Below are 18530 nucleotides of genomic sequence, written 5' to 3' on the forward strand. Positions count from 1 at the left end.
TTCTTCGGTGCCGCTGTCTCTGTGCCGAAGTTTCTCGGAGCCGCTGTCTCGGCTCCGAGGTTGCTGTGTGGCGGTATCTCGATCGGAGTCGGATGACTTCGACACCAGCATGCCCTTTTTCGGTGCCTTGGATGGGTCACCTATTTTTCGGGTTAAGCCATGGCCTGTTGGCGGTGGCGTCCCCTGGGCTTTTGTAGACTTCTTGTGAGTCTTGATTTTCGACGTCTTACTCACGGTTTTGGTTGTTTCTTCGGCGTAGAGTTCTTCCGAATCCGACTCGCGGACGGAGAAAGCTTCTTCTTCCTCCTCGAAACGATCTTGACCTGTCGGCGTGGACGCCATTTGTAGTCTCCTGGCTCTTCGGTCTCTCAGCGTCTTCCCCGACCGAAACGCTCGACAGGCTTCACAAGTATCCTCCTTGTGGTCGGGGGACAAGAACAAGTTACAGACCAGATGGTGATCCGTATACGGATACTTGTGATGGCATTTTGGGCAGAAGCGGAATGGGGTCCGTTCCATAAGCCTTGAAGTCGCACGTGGCCGGGCCGACCAGGCCCCGACGGGGGGATCGAAAAAAACCCCTAAGGGCCACCGGAGCTCTTCAAAATTCGGTGTCGATTTGTTCTAACTAACCCGATATCGAACGCAAACAATACCGACGTTTTTTTCCGAGATTCTAACTAACTTTCCGACCCGAAACACGGAGTGAAAAGGAACACGTTCAAACCCGATGGCGGAAAAAAAAGTCGACGCATGAGTAAACTTCTGTGTTTTTTTGTTGAATTGGTACTAATTCTATTGCGTCCTTTTGTAGCAATTCTTGAACTTTTAGCCCTAGAAGATCTATATGTTGTTTCGACATACTGTGTGTTTTCGGTGGGACTGTTGGAGGGAATTCTCGAAATTCTATGCAATAACCATACTGGATAATTGCTAGTACCCAAGTATCTGTTGTTATCTCCTCCCAATGTTTGTAAAATTGGCTTAATCTTCCCCCCACAGGTGTTATGTGATGGGGATGGGTGACTTGTGAGTCACTGCTTATTTTGAGGACTTTTGGGGCTTTGGAATTTTCCTCTACCTCTTTGGAATTGTCCCCCTCTATATTGCCCCTGAAAACTTCCCCGCTGATATTGGCTTTGGTAAGTGGGCCTTGTTTGTGATGTTGTGGTTTCTGTAGGTTGTCCTCGAAACCCTCCCCTAAAAGGTGTTTTGCGAAAGGTGCCTCTGCTCTGCGGGGAGTAGAGTGCGCGCATGGCTTTTGCCGTATCAGTGTCCTTCTTGAGTTTCTCAATAGCAGTGTTGACTTCCGGCCCAAACAACTGTTGTTCATTAAATGGCATATTTAGCACAGCTTGTTGAATTTCTGGCTTGAAACCTGACGTGCGGAGCCATGCATGCCTTCTTATTGTTATTGCAGTATTTACTGTCCTTGCAGCCGTATCTGCTGCATCCATTGAAGACCGTATCTGATTATTAGAGATACTTTGTCCTTCTTCCACCACTTGTTGTGCTCTTTTTTGGAACTCCTTGGGTAAGTGTTCTATCAAATGTTGCATCTCATCCCAGTGCGCTCTGTCATATCTTGCCAAAAGCGCTTGTGAATTGGCAATGCGCCATTGGTTTGCTGCTTGTGCTGCAACCCTTTTGCCCGCAGCATCAAATTTGCGACTCTCTTTGTCTGGAGGTGGTGCGTCTCCCGAGGTATGAGAGTTTGCTCTCTTACGAGCTGCCCTGACAACTACTGAGTCTGGAGTTAACTGCGTTGTAATATAAACAGGATCTGTTGGCAGTGGCTTGTATTTTTTCTCCACTCTTGGAGTTATGGCTCGGCCTTTAACAGGATCTTGAAAGATTTGTTTTGAATGTTTTAGCATTCCTGGGAGCATAGGTAGTCTTTGGTACTGGCTATGAGTGGAGGTTAGCGTGTTAAACAAGAAGGCATTCTCAATTGGTTCTGAATGCAAGGTGATGTTATGGAAAGCAGCTGTCCTTGCGATCACCTGTGTGTAAGCTGTACTGTCCTCAGGAGGGGACGGCCTGGTAGGGTACGAGTCTGGGCTGTTGTCCGATACTGGAGCATCGTAAAGGTCCCATGCATCGGGATCATCTTGATTCATGGCAGTATGAGTCGGGGAGTACATCAGTGGAGGAGTTGCTACTGGTGATGTGTGCACTGATGGTGGTGGAGTTGTTTTCTTTGCCACCTTTGCCTGTGGCTCCTTGTCCTTTTCGTGAAAGGCAAGTTTTCTTTTTATCTTAATTGGATGAAGAGTGGTTATCTTCCCTGTGTCTTGATGAATGTGGAGCCTCCTGTGAGTATAGTCTGGCTCTACAGCTTGAAGTTCCTCTCCAAATCTATGTTTTTTAATTTGGGAGGCCAATCCTTGTTCCTCTGTATAGGAACCTGTTTTCGGCTCCGAGGCTGGATGTTTCGGAACCGAAACCTTTTCGGAGGTCTTTTCAGGCTCCGAAGAAACCTTTGTAATTTTCGGCGTGGTGGTGTCTCGATGCCGAATTTGTTCGGTGCCGATGTGACGGTGCTGAAATTTCTCAGAGACGATGTCTCGGGTCCGAGATTGTTGTGTGGCGGTATCTCGACCGGAGTCGGATGACTGACACCAGCGTGCCCTTTTTCGGTGCCTTGGCTCGGTCACCGCTTGTTTGGGTTAAGCCATGGCCTGTTGGCGGTGGCGTCCCATGGGCTTTTGTTGACTTCTCTTGAGTCTTATGTTTCGACGTCTTACTCACGGTTTTCGGCGTTTCTTCGGCCTCGCGCTCTTCCGAGTCCGACTCTTGGATAGAGAAAGCTTCCTCTTCTTCCTCGAAATGCTCTTGTTCTGTCGGCGTCGACGCCATCTGCAGTCTTCTGGCTCTTCGGTCTCTTAACGTCTTTCTGGACCGAAACGCTCGACAGGCCTCACAAGTATCTTCCTTGTGCTCTGGGGACAAGCACAAGTTACAGACCAGATGCTGATCCGTATACGGATACTTGTTATGGCATTTTGGACAGAAGCGGAATGGGGTCCGTTCCATCAGCCTTGAATTCACACGAGGCCGGGCCGACCAGGCCCCGACGGGGGATCGAAAAAACACGAAGGGCCACCGGAACTCTTCTAAATTCGGTGTCGATCTGTTGTAACTAATCCGATACCGAACGCAAACAATACCGACGTTTTTTCTGAGATTCTAACTAACTTTCCGACCCGAAACATGGAGCGAAAAGGAACACGTCCGAACCCGATGGTGGAAAAAAAACAATCTAAGATGGAGTCGACGCCCATGCGCAATGGAGTCGAAATGGGAGGAGTCCCTCGGTCTCGTGACTCGAAAAGACTTCTTCGAAGAAAAACAACTTGTAACACTCTGAGCCCAACACCAGATGGCGGGATGTGCACAGCATGTGTATCTGCAGCTACACATGCCATCAAACATATATATGTATATATATATATATATATACACACACACACACACATACACAAAGTGTACATCTGTTCGTGGCATGTAGTGCTGCAGATTCACATGCTATGCATTGCTTCCGCCATCTAGTGTTGGGCTTGGAGTGTTACAAGTTGCTTTTCTTCAAAGAAGTCTTTTCGGAGTCATAGAATCGAGTGGTGACTCCTCTCGGCCATACTGCGCATGGGCATCAACTCCTTTGTTAGATTGTTTTCTTGCAAAAGGGTGTAGGAAGGAGTGATAGAGTGAAATAATGTAAATGAGCTAGAAAGGTAATAAGTAAAATAGATGTCCAATCAAATGTAAATGTTTATACATATGTACAAATAAGACACTGCAACGACTACAGGCTTCCGGGGAGGAGGAAGGGTGCATGTGAATCTGCAGCACTACATGCCACGAACAGATGTACACCAGGTAAGTGACATTTTCCATTCAATGGCATGTGTAGCTGCAGATACACATGCTGTGCATAGACTACAAAGCAGTAATCTCCCCAAAAGCGGTGGTCAGCCTGTAGGAATTGAAGTTGTCTGAAATAATGTTTTTAATACAGCCTGTCCTACTGTGGCTTGTTGTGTTGCTAACACATCTACACAGTAATGCTTAGTAAATGTATGAGGCGCAGACTAGGTAGCTGCCTTACACATTTCTGTCATTGGTATATTACCAAGAAAAGCCATTGTGGCGCCATTCTTTCTAGTGGAATGTGCCCTTGGTGTAATGGGTAATTCTCTTTTAGCTTTAAGGTAACAGGTTTGAATACATTTAACTATCCATCTGGCAATACCTTGTTTAGATATAGGGTTACCTGCATGAGGTTTTTGGAAAGCTACGAACAATTGCTTTGTTTTACGAAATTGTTTCATTCTGTCAATGTAATACATTAGTGCTCTTTTTATGTCTAATGTATGCAATGCCCTTTCAGCTACTGAGTCTGGTTGTGGAAAGAAGACTGTGAGTTCCACAGTTTGGTTTAGATGGAATGGTGATATGACTTTTGGTAAGAATTTTGGATTAGTACGGAGAACCACTTTATGTTTATGTATCTGTATAAAGGGTTCTTGAATAGTAAATGCTTGTATTTCACTCACTCTTCGAAGTGATGTGATGGCTATAAGAAAGGCTACTTTCCAAGTTAGAAATTGGATTTGACAAGAATGCATGGGTTCGAATGGTGGGCCCATGAGTTGTGTTAATAAAATATTAAGGTTCCACAAAGGTACTGGTGGTGTCCTTGGGGGTATTATTCTTTTTAGTTCTTCCATAAAGACTTTAATAACTGGGATTCTAAAAAGCGATGCTGTATGTTTAATCTGCAGATAAGCAGATATTGCAGTGAGATGGATTTTAATGGAAAAGCTAGATTAGACTTTTGTAAGTGTAGTAAATAACTTACAATGTTTTGTGTGGAGGCTTCTAGTGGCATAATTTGATTAGCCCGACAGTAGCAAACAAATATTTTCCATTTGTTCGCATAACAATGTCTTGTTGTGGGTTTTCTCGCTTGTTTAATGACCTCCATACACTCTTGTGAAAGGTTTAAATATCCGAATTCTAAGACTTCAGGAGCCAGATTGCTAGATTGAGCGATGCTGGATTTGGGTGTCTGATCTGTTGTTTGTATTGTGTCAACAGATCTGGTCTGTTTGGTAGTTTGATGTGGAGTACTACTGATAAGTCCAACAGAGTTGTGTACCACAGTTGGCGAGCCCACGTTGGTGCTATAAGTATTAGTTTTAGTTTGTTTTGACTCAGCTTGTTGACCAGATAAGGAATGAGCGGGAGAGGGGGGGGGAAGCGTAAGCAAATATCCCTGACCAGCTGACCCATAGAGCATTGCCCTTGGACTGAGGGTGTGGATACCTGGACGCCAAGTTTTGGCATTTTGCGTTTTCCTTTGTTGCAAATAGATCTATGTTTGGTGTCCCCCTGCTGTAGAAGTGATCCTGTAGGACCTGGGGATGTATTTCCCATTCGTGAGTTTGCTGTTGATCTCGACTGAGATTGTCGGCTAACTGATTTTGAATGCCTGGTATGTATTGTGCTATCAGCGAATGTTGTTGTGAACTGCCCAATGCCAAATTCTTTGTGCTAAGAGACACAGCTGTGACGAGTGTGTCCCCCCCTGTTTGTCTAGATAATACATTGTTGTCATATTGTCTGTCTTGACAAGAATTTGTTTGTGGACTATCAGTGGTTGAAACGTTTTTAATGCTAGAAATACTGCTAGCAGTTCCAAGTGATTTATGTGAAGTATTCTTTGTTGATTGTCCCATTGCCCTTGTATGCTGTGATAGTTGAGGTGTGCTCCTCACCCAACCATGGAAGCATCTGTTGTGATAATGGCATGAGGCACTGGGTCTTGAAAAGGCCGCCCTTTGTTTAAATTTATAGGGTTCCACCATTGAAGTGAAGAGTGTGTTTGGCAGTCTATCAACACTAGATCTTGTAGTTGACACTGTGCTTGCGTCCATTGTTTTGCTAGGCACTGTTGTAAGGGCCGCATGTGTAGTCTTGCGTTTGGGACAATAGCTATGCATGAGGACATCATGCCTAGTAGTTTCATTACAAACCTTACCGTGTAGTATTGGTTTGGTTGTATGCTTGATCTTACATTTTGGAACGATTGAACTCTTTGTGGCCTTGGAGTGGCAATTGCTCTTTGTGTGTTGAGTGTTGCTCCCAAGTATTGTTGTAGTTGGGATGGTTGCAGATGTGATTTTTGGTAATTTATAGAAAACCCTAGTTTGTGTAGAGTTTCTATGACGTATTGCGTGTGAAATTGACATTGTTGTTGAGTGTTGGCTTTTATTAGCCAATCGTCCAAATATGGGAATACGTGCATGTGCTGTCTCCTTATGTGAGCTGCTACTACGGCTAGGCATTTTGTAAATACTCTGGGGGCTGTTGTTATTCCGAACGGTAGCACTTTGAATTGATAATGTGTGCCTTGAATTACAAACCTTAGGTATTTCCTGTGAGATGGATGGATGGATGGGTATGTGGAAATACACATCCTTGAGATCCAGTGTTGTCATGTATTCCCACTTTTTTAGTAAGGGAACTACGTCCTGAAGTGTTACCATGTGGAAATGATCTGATTTGACGAAGAGATTCAGTGTTCTGAGATCGAAAATAGGCCTTAACGTTTTGTCCTTTTTTGGAATAAGGAAATACAGTGAGTAAACACCTGTTCCTTTTTGGTGATTGGGTACTACCTCTATTGCTTGTTTTTGTAGCAGTGCTTGGACCTCTATATGTAATAGGTCTAAGTGTTGTGGAGACAGTCTGTGCTGTTTTGGTGGCACATCTGGAGGGAATGTTGTGAATTCTATGCAATAACCATGTTGGATAATTGATAGGACCCATGTGTCCGTGGTAATATGTGTCCAGTTGTGGTAGTATTTGGTTAGCCTCCCCCCCCCACTGGTGACAAGTGTTGGGGTGTTGTGACATTGAAGTCACTGCTTGCTAGGGCTTGGTTTGGCGGGCTGGAATTTCCCTCTTGGGAGTTGTCCTCTATAGGAACCACAACCGCCCCCCCCCCACCCCCCTTTTGGTATTGTGATTGATAGGTGGGTTTTGTTTGGGAGGAGGAAGGTTCAGATGTTTGTTGCCGAAACCCCCCTCTAAATAGTGGTTTCCTAAAAGTGCCTCTGAATTGTGTGGAGTAGAGCGCGCCCATGGATTTGGCCGTGCCCATGTCTTTTTTAATTTTTTCGATGGCAGTATCGACTTCCGGCCCAAACAACTGATGTTGCTTAAACAGCATATTTAATACCGCTTGTTGAATTTCTGGTTTGAATCCAGAACTCTGCAGCCATGCATGTCTGCGAATCGTTACAGCCGTGTTGACAGTTCGTGCTGCTGTATCTGCAGAGTCCAATGCAGACCTTATCTGATTGTTAGATATGGCCTGTCCCTCTTCAACTACTTGCTGGGCACATTTTTGGTGTTCCTTGGGCAAGTGCTGGATGATGTCTTGCATCTCGTCCCAGTGTGCCCTGTCGTAGCGTGCAAGTAGGGCTTGCAAATTTGCAATTCGCCATTGATTGGCTGCTTGTGATGCCACTCTCTTGCCCGCCGCGTCAAATTTTCTACTCTCTGTCAGGTGGTGGGGCATGCCCTGACGATTGTGAGTTCGCCCTTTTTCTTGCCGACCCTACAACCACTGAGTCCGGTATGAGCTGTTGCGTTATAAACACTGGGTCTGTTGGGGGTGGTTTATATTTCTAGGCGTGTTATCTGATATCGGTGGATCATATAAATCCCATGCATCAGCATCATCTTGGGTCATCCCAGTATGTTTGGGTGACTGCATTAACGGTGTTCCCACTGGTGACAAATGTGGTGAGTGCAGTGGGGATGGTTGTGGTGAGACCTGTGGTGACTTGTCTGTAACCACTTTGGCCTTTGGTTGCATCTCTGTTTCTTGAAATGCAAGTTTTCTTTTAGATTTGAGTGGAGGTAAAGTCTAAATCTTGCCAGTATCCTTTTGGATATGTAACCTTTGTTGTCTTTGATCAGGTTCCTCTATATCCAACTCTTGCTCAAATCTATGTCTTTCCTTGAGTTGCATGTAAAGCCCTTGCTCCTCAGTGTATGAGGTTCATTTTGGCTCCGAGGCTCTTTTTCGGTACAGAAGTTTCTAACATAATAGTCTTTTTCGGTTCCGAGGAGCTTTTACGGGGGTTTGGTCGATTCGATCACTCAGTGACAAAACTTTTCAGTGCCGGAATCTCGACCGGAGTCGGAAGTCTTCGGCAACTCTTTGGCCTTTTTCGGTGCCGATGTTATCTGGTCACCTTCCCTTCTGTGGGTTGAGCCATGGCCTGCTGGCGGTGGCGTCCCCATAGCCTTGAGTTTCTTGATGTGACCCTGAGTCTGGGATGGGGCAGGTTTACTCATGGTTTGTTGCCCCGTCGAGGGTCGTTCACTGTCAGATTCATCCGAATCCGTTTCTTGGATGGAGATTCTTTCTTCCTCCTTGACGTCAAGTTGTTCTTTCGGTTTCAACGCCATTTGCAGTCTTCTTGCGTGTCGATCTCTCAAGGTTTTCTTCGATCGAAACGCTCGGCAAGCTTCACAAGTATCCTCTCTGTGTTCGGGCGACAAACACAGGTTACAGACCCGGTGCCGTCCAGGCCTCAATGAAGAGTGGAAGCCCCGAAGGGCCGCCGAACACTAAACCGGTACCGAACGAGAACAATACCGTCGAATTTTCGATATTTAGCTAACTTTCCGATTCAAAATAAAGAGCGAATAGGAACACGTCCGAACCCGATGGGGGAAAGAAAACAATCTAAGATGGAGTCGACGCCCATGCGCAATGGAGCCGAAAGGGAGGAGTCACTCGGTCCCGTGACTCGAAAATACTTTTTCTAAGAAAAACAACTTGTAACACTCCGAGCCCAACACTAGATGGCAGGAACAGTGCACAGCATGTGTATCTGCAGCTACACATGCTATTGAACATATATATGGAAAATGTCACTTACCCAGTGTACATCTGTTCGTGGCATTAGTCGCTGCAGATTCACATGCTGTGCACATCCCGCCATCTGGTGTTGGGCTCGGAGTGTTACAAGTTGTTTTTCTTCGAAGAAGTCTTTTCGAGTCACGAGACCGAGGGACTCCTCCCATTTCGGCTCCATTGCGCATGGGTGTCGACTCCATCTTAGATTGTTTTCCCCCGCAGAGGGTGAGGTAGGAGTTGTGTATGCTAGTAATAGTGCCCATGCAATGGAGTAATGTACATAATGTAGTTTAAAGTAATATATTTTCAAATTTACAAATGTTCAAGATCAACTTCTTAACGGCTACAGGCTTCCGGGGAGGCGGGTGGGATCATGTGAATCTGCAGCGACTAATGCCACGAACAGATGTACACTGGGTAAGTGACATTTTCTGTTCAATGGCATGTGTAGCTGCAGATACACATGCTGTGCATAGACTAGTAAGCAGTTATCTCCCCAAAAGCGGTGGTTCAGCCTGTAGGAGTTGAAGTTGTTTGAAACAATGTTCGTAGTACTGCTTGACCTACTGTGGCTTGTTGTGCCGTTAACACATCTACACAGTAGTGTTTGGTAAATGTATGAGGCGTAGACCATGTAGCTGCCTTACATATTTCGGTCATTGGAATGTTTCCTAGAAAGGCCATGGTAGCACCTTTCTTTCTGGTTGAGTGTACCTTTGGTGTAATAGGCAGTTCTCTCTTTGCTTTAAGATAGCAGGTTTGAATACACTTAACTATCCACCTAGCAATGCCTTGTTTTGAAATTGGATTACCTGTATGAGGTTTTTGGAAAGCAACAAATAATTGTTTTGTTTTTCGAATTAGTTTTGTTCTGTCAATGTAGTACATTAACGCTCTTTTGATGTCTAATGTATGTAGTGCTCTTTCAGCTACAGAGTCTGGCTGTGGGAAGAACACTGGTAATTCTACTGTTTGATTCAAGTCGAACGGTGATATAACTTTTGGTAAAAAAAATGTGGATTTGTCCTTGGAACTACTTTATGCTTGTGTATTTGAATAAATGGTTCTTGTATGGTAAATGCTTGAATTTCACTGACTCTTCTTAGAGATGTGATGGCAATTAAAAATGCAACTTTCCATGTTAAGTATTGCATTTCACAAGAGTGCATGGGCTCAAAAGGTGGACCCATGAGTCATGTTAAGACAATGTTGAGGTTCCATGAAGGAACTGGTGGTGTTCTTGGTGGTATAATTCTCTTTAGTCCTTCCATAAACGCTTTTATGACTGGTATCCTAAATAGTGAGGTTGAGTGCGTAATTTGCAGGTAAACTGAAATTGCGGTAAGATGCATCTTTATGGAAGAGAAAGCTAGCTTTGACTTTTGCAAATGTAGTAAGTATCTTACGTTCTCTTTGGCAGATGCGTGTAAGGGTTGAATTTGATTATTATGGCAGTAATAAACAAATCTTTTCCACTTATTTGCATAGCAATGTCTAGTGGTAGGTTTTCTAGCTTGTTTTATGACCTCCATACATTCCTGTGAAAGGTCTAAGTGTCCGAATTCTAGGACTTGAGGAGCCAAATTGCTAGATTCAGTGATGCTGGATTTGGATGTCTGATCTGTTGTTTGTGTTGTGTTAACAGATCTGGTCTGTTTGGTAGTTTGACATGAGGCACTACAGAGAGGTCTAGTAGTGTTGTGTACCAAGGTTGTCTTGCCCATGTTGGCGCTATCAGTATGAGTTTGTTTTGACTCAATTTGTTTACCAGATATGGAAGGAGTGGGAGAGGGGGAAAAGCGTAAGCAAATATTCCTGACCAGCTCATCCATAACGCATTGCCCTGAGACTGATCTTGTGGGTACCTGGATGCGAAGTTTCGGCATTTTGCGTTTTCCTTTGTTGCAAATAGATCTATTTGTGGTGTTCCCCAATTCTGGAAGTATTTGTTTAGTATTTGGGGGTGAATCTCCCATTCGTGGATCTGTTGGTGATCCCGAGAGAGATTGTCTGCTAACTGGTTCTGAATTCCTGGAATAAATTGTGCTATTAGGCGAAAGTGGTTGTGAATCGCCCAATGCCATATTTTTTGTGCCAGGAGACACAACTGTGTTGAGTGTGTCCCTCCCTGTTTGTTTAGGTAATACATTGTTGTCATGTTGTCTGTTTTGACAAGAATGTGTTTGTGGCTTATTATGGGTTGAAATGCTTTTAGCGCTAGAAATACTGCCAATAGTTCTAAGTGATTTATGTGAAACTGTTTTTGCTGAGTGTCCCATTGTCCTTGGATGCTGTGTTGATTGAGGTGTGCTCCCCACCCTATCATGGAGGCATCTGTTATTACATATTGTGGCACTGGGTCTTGGAAAGGCAACCCTTGGTTTAAATTTATACTGTTCCACCATTGAAGCGAGGTGTATGTTTGGCGGTCTATCAACACCAGATCTAGAAGTTGACCCTGTGCTTGTGACCATTGTGATGCTAGGCACTGTTGTAAGGGCCGCATGTGCAACCTTGCGTTCGGGACAATGGCTCTGCATGAGGACATCATGCCTAGTAGTTTCATCACCATTTTGACTTCTATCTTTTGTTTTGGATACATGGTCTTTATTACATTGTGAAATGCTTGAACCCTTTGTGGGCTTGGAGTGGCAATCCCTTTTGCTGTGTTGATTGTCGCCCTTAAGTATTGCTGTGTTTGACACGGCAGAAGGTGTGACTTTGTGTAGTTGATTGAGAAACCTAGATTGTGGAGGATTTCTATGACGTACTTCGTGTGTTGTGAACACCGTTTTAGCGTGTTGGTTTTGATTAACCAATCGTCTAGGTACGGGAACACATGTATTTGCTGCCTTCTGATATGTGCAGCTACTACTGCTAGGCATTTTGTAAAAACTCTTGGCGCAGTTGTTATTCCGAATGGCAACACCTTGAACTGGTAATTTACCCCTTGGAATACAAACCTTAGGTACTTTCTGTGTGAAGGATGTATCAGTATATGGAAATATGCATCCTTTATGTCTAGTGTTGTCATGTAGTCTTGTTTTTTGAGCAGTGGGATTACGTTCTGTAATGTCACCATGTGAAAGTGATCTGATTTGATGTATGTATTTAATGTTCTGAGATCTAGTATAGGTCTCAGACTCTTGTCTTTTTTGGGTATGAGAAAGTACAGAGAGTAAACTCCTGTCCCTTTCTGTTGGTTTGGTACTAATTCTATTGCTTCTTTTGGTAGCAATGCCTGAACTTCTAGTCCTAGAAGGTCTATATGTTGTTTTGACATATTGTGTGTTTTCGGTGGGACGTTTGGAGGGAATTTGTGAAATTCTATGCAATAACCATGCTGGATAATTGCTAGGACCCAAGTGTCTGTTGTTATTTCCTCCCAATGTTTGTAAAACTTGGTTAGTCTCCCCCCCACAGATGTTATGTGTTGGGGATGTGTGACTTGGAAGTCACTGCTTGTTTTGAGGAGTTTTGGGACTTTGGAACTTCCCTCTATTCTTTTGGAATTGTCCCCCTTTATATTGTCCCCGAAAACTTCCCCGCTGATACTGGCTCTGGTAAGTGGGTCTTGTTTGTGAGGTTGTGGGTTCTGTGCTTTGTCCTAGAAACCCCCCTCTAAACTGTGTTTTTCAAAATGTGCCTCTGCTCTGTGGGGAGTAGAGTGCGCCCATGGCTTTGGCCGTGTCAGTGTCTTTCTTAAGTTTTTCGATCACAGTGTCCACCTCCGGCCCAAACAACTGCTGTCCGTTGAATGGCATATTCAGCACAGCTTGCTGTATTTCTGGTTTAAATCCTGATGTACGCAGCCATGCATGTCTCCTTATTGTTACTGCTGTGTTGACAGTTCTAGCAGCTGTGTCTGCAGCATCCATTGCTGACCGTATCTGATTGTTGGAGATACTCTGTCCTTCTTCTACTACCTGCTGCGCTCTCTTTTGGAACTCCTTGGGCAAATGTTCTATAAAGTGTTGCATTTCGTCCCAATGGGCCCTATCGTATCTGGCCAACAAAGCCTGTGAATTGGCAATACGCCACTGGTTTGCTGCCTGTGCCGCCACCCTCTTGCCTGCTGCGTCAAATTTTCGACTTTCTTTATCTGGAAGTGGTGCATCTCCTGAAGTATGTGAGTTCGTTCTTTTGCGCGCTGCCCCTACTACAACTGAGTCCGGTGTTAGCTGTTGTGTGATGTACACGGGGTCTGTTGGTGGCGGTTTATATTTTTTCTCCACTCTTGGAGTAATGGCCCTTCCTTTTACAGGCTCTTCAAACACTTGTTTGGGGTGTTTTAGCATTCCGGGTAGCATAGGAAGACTTTGATACTGGCTGTGTGTGGACGACAGTGTGTTAAAAAGAAAGTCGTCTTCAATGGGCTCAGCATGCAGGCTGACATTATGAAATGCCACTGTTCTCGACACCACCTGTGCGTAGGCTGTACTATCCTCTGGTGGCGACGGTCTAGCTGGATAACATTCAGGACTATTATCTGACACTGGTGCGTCATAAAGGTCCCATGCGTCAGGGTCATCTTGACTCATTCCTGTATGAGTTGGGGATTGCATCATTGGTGGAGTGGCTACCGGTGATGGATGCGGAGAGCATTGTGGAGATGGTGGCGGGGTTACTTGTTTAGCCACCTTTGCCTGTGGCTGCTTGTCTTTTTCTTGGAAGGCAAGTTTGCGTTTCATTTTAATCGGATGGAGAATACTGATCTTCCCTGTTTCTTTTTGGATATGGAGCCTTCTTTGTGTATAGTCTGGCTCTATTGTTTCCAATTCCTGTCCAAATCTATGTGTCTTCATATGTGTGTCTTCATATGTGTGGACAGTCCTTGTTCCTCAGTGTAGGAACTTGTTTTGGGTTCCGAGGCCGGATGTTTCGGTATTGAAACCTTTGCGGCTGCTTTTTTCGGTTCCGACGAAACCTTCTTTACTTTCGGCGTCGTGGTCTCTCGGTGCCGACCCATTTCGGTGCCGCTATCTCGGTGCCGAACCTGCTCGGAGCCACTATCTCGAGCCCGAGATTGCTGTGTGGCGGTATCTCGACCGGAGTCGGATGACTTCGCCACCAGCGTGCCCTTTTTCAGTGCCGATGATCGGTCACCTATTTTTCGGGTTAAGCCATGGCCTGTTGGCGGTGGCGTCCCCTGGGCTTTAGTGGTTTTTTCGTGAGTTTTGTGTTTCGAGGTCTTACTCACTGCTTTCGGCGTTTCTTCGGGATCGATCTCATCTGAGTCCGATTCCTGGATGGAGAATGTTTCTTCCTCCTCCTCGAAACGCTCTTATCCTGTTGGCGCCGACGCCATTTGCAGTCTCCTTGCTCTTCGTTCTCTTAATGTCTTCCTGGACCGAAACGCTCGACAGGCTTCACAAGTATCTTCCTTGTGTTCTGGCGACAAACACAAGTTACAGACCAGATGCTGATCTGTATATGGATACTTGTTATGGCATTTTGGGCAGAAGCGGAATGGGGTCCGTTCCATCAGCCTTGAAGAGACACGTGGCAGGTCCGACCAGGCCCCTACGGGGGATCGAAAAAACCCCGAAGGGCCACCGGAGCTCTTCAAAAGTCAGTGTCGATCTGTTGTAACTAACCCGATACCGAACGCAAACAATACCGACGATTTTTCCGAGATTCTAACTAACTTTCCGACCCGAAACACGGAGCGAAAAGGAACACGTCCGAACCCGATGGCGGAAAAAAAACAATCTTAGATGGAGTCGACGCCCATGCGCAATGGAGCCGAAATGGGAGGAGTCCCTCGGTCTCGTGACTCGAAAAGACTTCTTCGAAGAAAAACAACTTGTAACACTCCAAGCCCAACACCAGATGGCGGGATGTGCACAGCATGTGTATCTGCAGCTCCACATGCCATCGAACATATATATATATATATTGTATATTTACTTAACTCCTATTGGAGGGTTGCCTCTCTAGTATTTTCTGATACTGTGTTAAAAAAATAAAGTACCTTTATTTTTGTATAACTGAGTGTTTTCTTTCTTGTGTGTAAGTGCTGTGTGACTGTAGTGGTATTGCATGAGCTTTGCATGTCTTCTAGATAAGCCTTGGCTGCTCATCCACAGCTACCTCTAGAGGGCCTGGCTGTTAGAAACTGCCAACACTTCACTGAGAGGCGATACTTGGACATGGTATAAGGTCTAAATACCATAGGTACCCACCACATACCAGGCCAGTGAAGACTAAGATCGAGAAAGGAGATATCATGGTTATTTTCAAAAATATATATCCTGGAAGCCCAGTAAGAACCCATGTAATTTGGAGACCAGGCCTACAGTTGGGCCTCATGTATCATATGTCCAGAAACCTAAATCATACCATGTTTTATCCTGGTACTTTCCCAGTCTCATAATGCCACATGAGTAGTCTGCTATATTTATCTGGTAGTTCACCGAGTTATATTTGTTCTTCCTGATAACTTAGATGCATGTTCCATCTCTTGTTTACTTTGCTAAAAGACTGTCTTCAAATCACCCAAATGCCTCCCTGCTGTCCTAAAATTTCCTCCTCCTCCTCCTCTCTATCACTGTCCTCTTCACTTCCCTTATCCTACTGTATTGCTGATTCCTGTTTCATGCTAGTCATTTACACCCATGAACCACTTAAGTGTTAATACCACACACTGCTGTTCTCCACGTTCTCCTAGTATCCCTGTGTCTATTTATTCTCCGACGCCTTATCTTTAGAATACGTTTCTCCTTTTCTACAAAACTAGTAGCTGACTGGGCATTTGAAAAAGTCCTCCTTTTCAATGTAGCAGTAGTAAGTGCCTACGGCCAATGACCGTCAAGAGTTAAAATTCATCCATTCGTCTCACACTGCTTCCTAGTGTCCGATCCATTCCCCTGGACTAGTCCTCTGTTCCTTCCCAATTATCATCATCCTCTTTCCTCAATAGAAGGCAGCAGTCAGAAGCTGTGCAAATTAGCAATGTAACTGCATCCCAATACAACAACAATTAATGAACTGCAACCACATTGAGGAGCTTTTCAAGTGATGGAGAAGGCAGGAGAGGTTCCAAAGGTAAATGACCAGTCAAAGAGAGGATGTCAAGTGGGAGTAACACTGCCACAGAGTTACTAGAAGAGGAAGTACTCCTTCGACTGACTTGTGAAAAAAAAGTTGAAATGAAGGTCAGCAAATAATGGAGAGGAATTTGTGGAGCATGACTTGATGGAAGGGTGGACTACAAGTGAGTGATTTGTAATATAAAACTTGCTTAAAAGCCTGGATCAAGCGAGTGACAGAAACATTTATGAGTGGTGACAGAAGTGAAAAGTGAATAATAAAAAGCTCAAGTAACGTGAGTGAATGAAGGAAGTCCTAAGCATCTGAACAGCTATAAGAGATCTGGGAAAATTTAAAAAGTAAGGACAGTATCTAAAGTAAAAACAAGGCAAGTGGGAAAAGTAAGGTGTATGCAGCTAGTGACAGTGTTAGAATAGAACGTGAATGTTAAAGACAATGAGCCTGCTCACTGTATGTAAAACACACCTTAGATGGGAGGAAGGCCCCTGAAGAATCAAACGTCCCTGTTTCTTCTTCTGCATCTTCAAAACACCATTCTGGGAGGCTGTCCTTATCTTCATCCAAGCTGCCGCTGCCTGGTCGGACCTTTCTGTGTCCTCGTTCATCATCCCTTTCTCGAAAGTCAAATTCAAACCTTCGCCGCCGTTCCACCTGTTCCCGCCAACCAGGGCCTCGAATAATTTCTAATTAAGAAAGAAACAATGAACATTAAGATAGAGAAAGAAGACATCATGGGTATTTTCAAACATATATCCTATAAGCCTAATAAGAACCTCCAGGAGTCAAACCTAGTCTGGAAAGCTGTTGAATTACAGTGGGTGATAAGAAATTAAACAAGTAAGACCAGTTAGTTGTGAAATGGCTGGAAGAGGAGAAGCACATTAGAACACCCAAAGAAAGGAATAAATTCTACTTAATAAAGTATATTTTTATTCTTAAAAGTAAGCAGTAGTGCAGTTTGTTGAAAGGCATTCACAGTGCTGACCCCAAGTTAAGCAAAATGTAATTCCACGGATATCGGTCATTGGTTTCTTGTTTCAACACAATTCTTTTTATAAATTTGCTGGTTTGAATAAAGGTATATGGTATCTCTGAATTGCGCCTCACTATTAAAAAACAAAGCAACTGAGTGAAGCATGATTATGGATGTTAGTCTGTGCAAAAACCGAACATTTACATGATTTAGACAGGATAATCATCAGAATGTATCTAATGGTCAACATGTTTCAAAACTTCTAAGCCCTAAAATGAGCAATGGCAGTTTCTAAGGACTGCCTAATCCACTTGTGTGGGAACCCCTGAGGTCTGTGATCACAGCCTACCTATAGTGAACTAACTTAGTGTGCTTAACTGTTTGCATGACCTTCTTTCCTATTTAGGAGGAAACTTCCCATAAAAGAGGGTGACAAACAATTAAACACATTTTTTGGTCCAGATGAATGGTACCAATATCCCATGAGCTCCAACCGTAAACTGTTTTTTTTTTTTTAAACCAACGCACCCTTGAAATAATGATGTTTTAGGACCCTTTAGTTTATTTTAATACTCCACCTTTCAGACCACTTAGCTTTTCTGAATTGCCCCAAAAAATAGTGGGAATTTTTCTATCAATCCAGACTACTAGGTAAGGGAAAGATTTGTGCAACAGACTGCCATTAGGGGCCTGCTGGGCACTGCAACATCAGCCTAGTGAGGAGCACAACCCAACGATGAAACATGGCTACTTGGTGGGTGAGGATTTGTGCTTCCTTTGGAGGATGCCTCTACTGATTTGAATTGGTTCTGTGACCAAAATTTGGCTCATTACAGAACTGCACACATTTTTCGACAAATAAATCTCCTACCACTGGTGCCTGTCTATTCCATCCATTCAAATCTTGAGTAGTCCCTGTTGTCAAACAAACTACTATAAAACTGATGGGATAGACAAATCATCTACTTAAATACAACAACAAAAATCAGTAAGGACTCCTTTGGTCCTTTTCTCCTCAGTTCAGGGCGGCCGGGTATAGATGTGTCCTGATGCATCAGGTCTTTGATACCAGAGGTAGTTGTGGTTGAGGGGGCCTTTATAAAGAGGCTGCAGGCAGCATAGGGGAGTCCACAGTTAAGACACTCAATGTGATCTCTTATCCTGGAGGCTGGGAACAACGCTGGCACTGTTGGCCCAGTTCAAATTGGGCTTGAATGCAGTGGTGCTGTCTGGTGTCCGGTTTAAGGCAGTCTGGAGACCTCTAGGTTCTTCTTGGGTGCCTGTAGGGAAGTAGCTCCACTACTCCACGGGAGATCATGGTGCTTCTAGAAGTGCAGACAGCCTACGCAGGCTTCTGGAGGAAGAGCAGCTGCAGGATGAGACAACTTTGGTGCAATGGTAGAGGACTGTAGCCAGGCTGGCGGGGTCGGGCCAAGTCACTAGCTGCTCCTCTTTCCTTGCTTTTTGCAGCTCTTCAGTGTCCTTCTTGGGTCCAGAGAAACTGTCTTGTTGTCGGGGAGCCACCTAAATACTGAATTTGGGGGTGTTTAGGGTTGTGCAGGG

General features: G+C 44.5%; 1 protein-coding gene across 3 annotated transcripts in view; it reads right to left on the bottom strand.

Moving 5' to 3' along the window:
- Positions 1 to 18530, bottom strand: part of GIGYF2 (GRB10 interacting GYF protein 2) — a 1376329-nt gene that overhangs the window by 868096 nt on the left and 489703 nt on the right. For all 3 annotated transcript variants that reach the window (XM_069213782.1, XM_069213784.1, XM_069213783.1), the window contains exon 10: positions 16460 to 16677. In XM_069213782.1, the coding sequence (XP_069069883.1) occupies positions 16460 to 16677 (218 nt within the window). The remainder of the gene's footprint in view (positions 1 to 16459; positions 16678 to 18530) is intronic.

The sequence above is a fragment of the Pleurodeles waltl genome, chromosome 11 (genome assembly GCF_031143425.1).
Source record: "Pleurodeles waltl isolate 20211129_DDA chromosome 11, aPleWal1.hap1.20221129, whole genome shotgun sequence".
Taxonomy (NCBI): Eukaryota; Metazoa; Chordata; class Amphibia; order Caudata; family Salamandridae; genus Pleurodeles; species Pleurodeles waltl.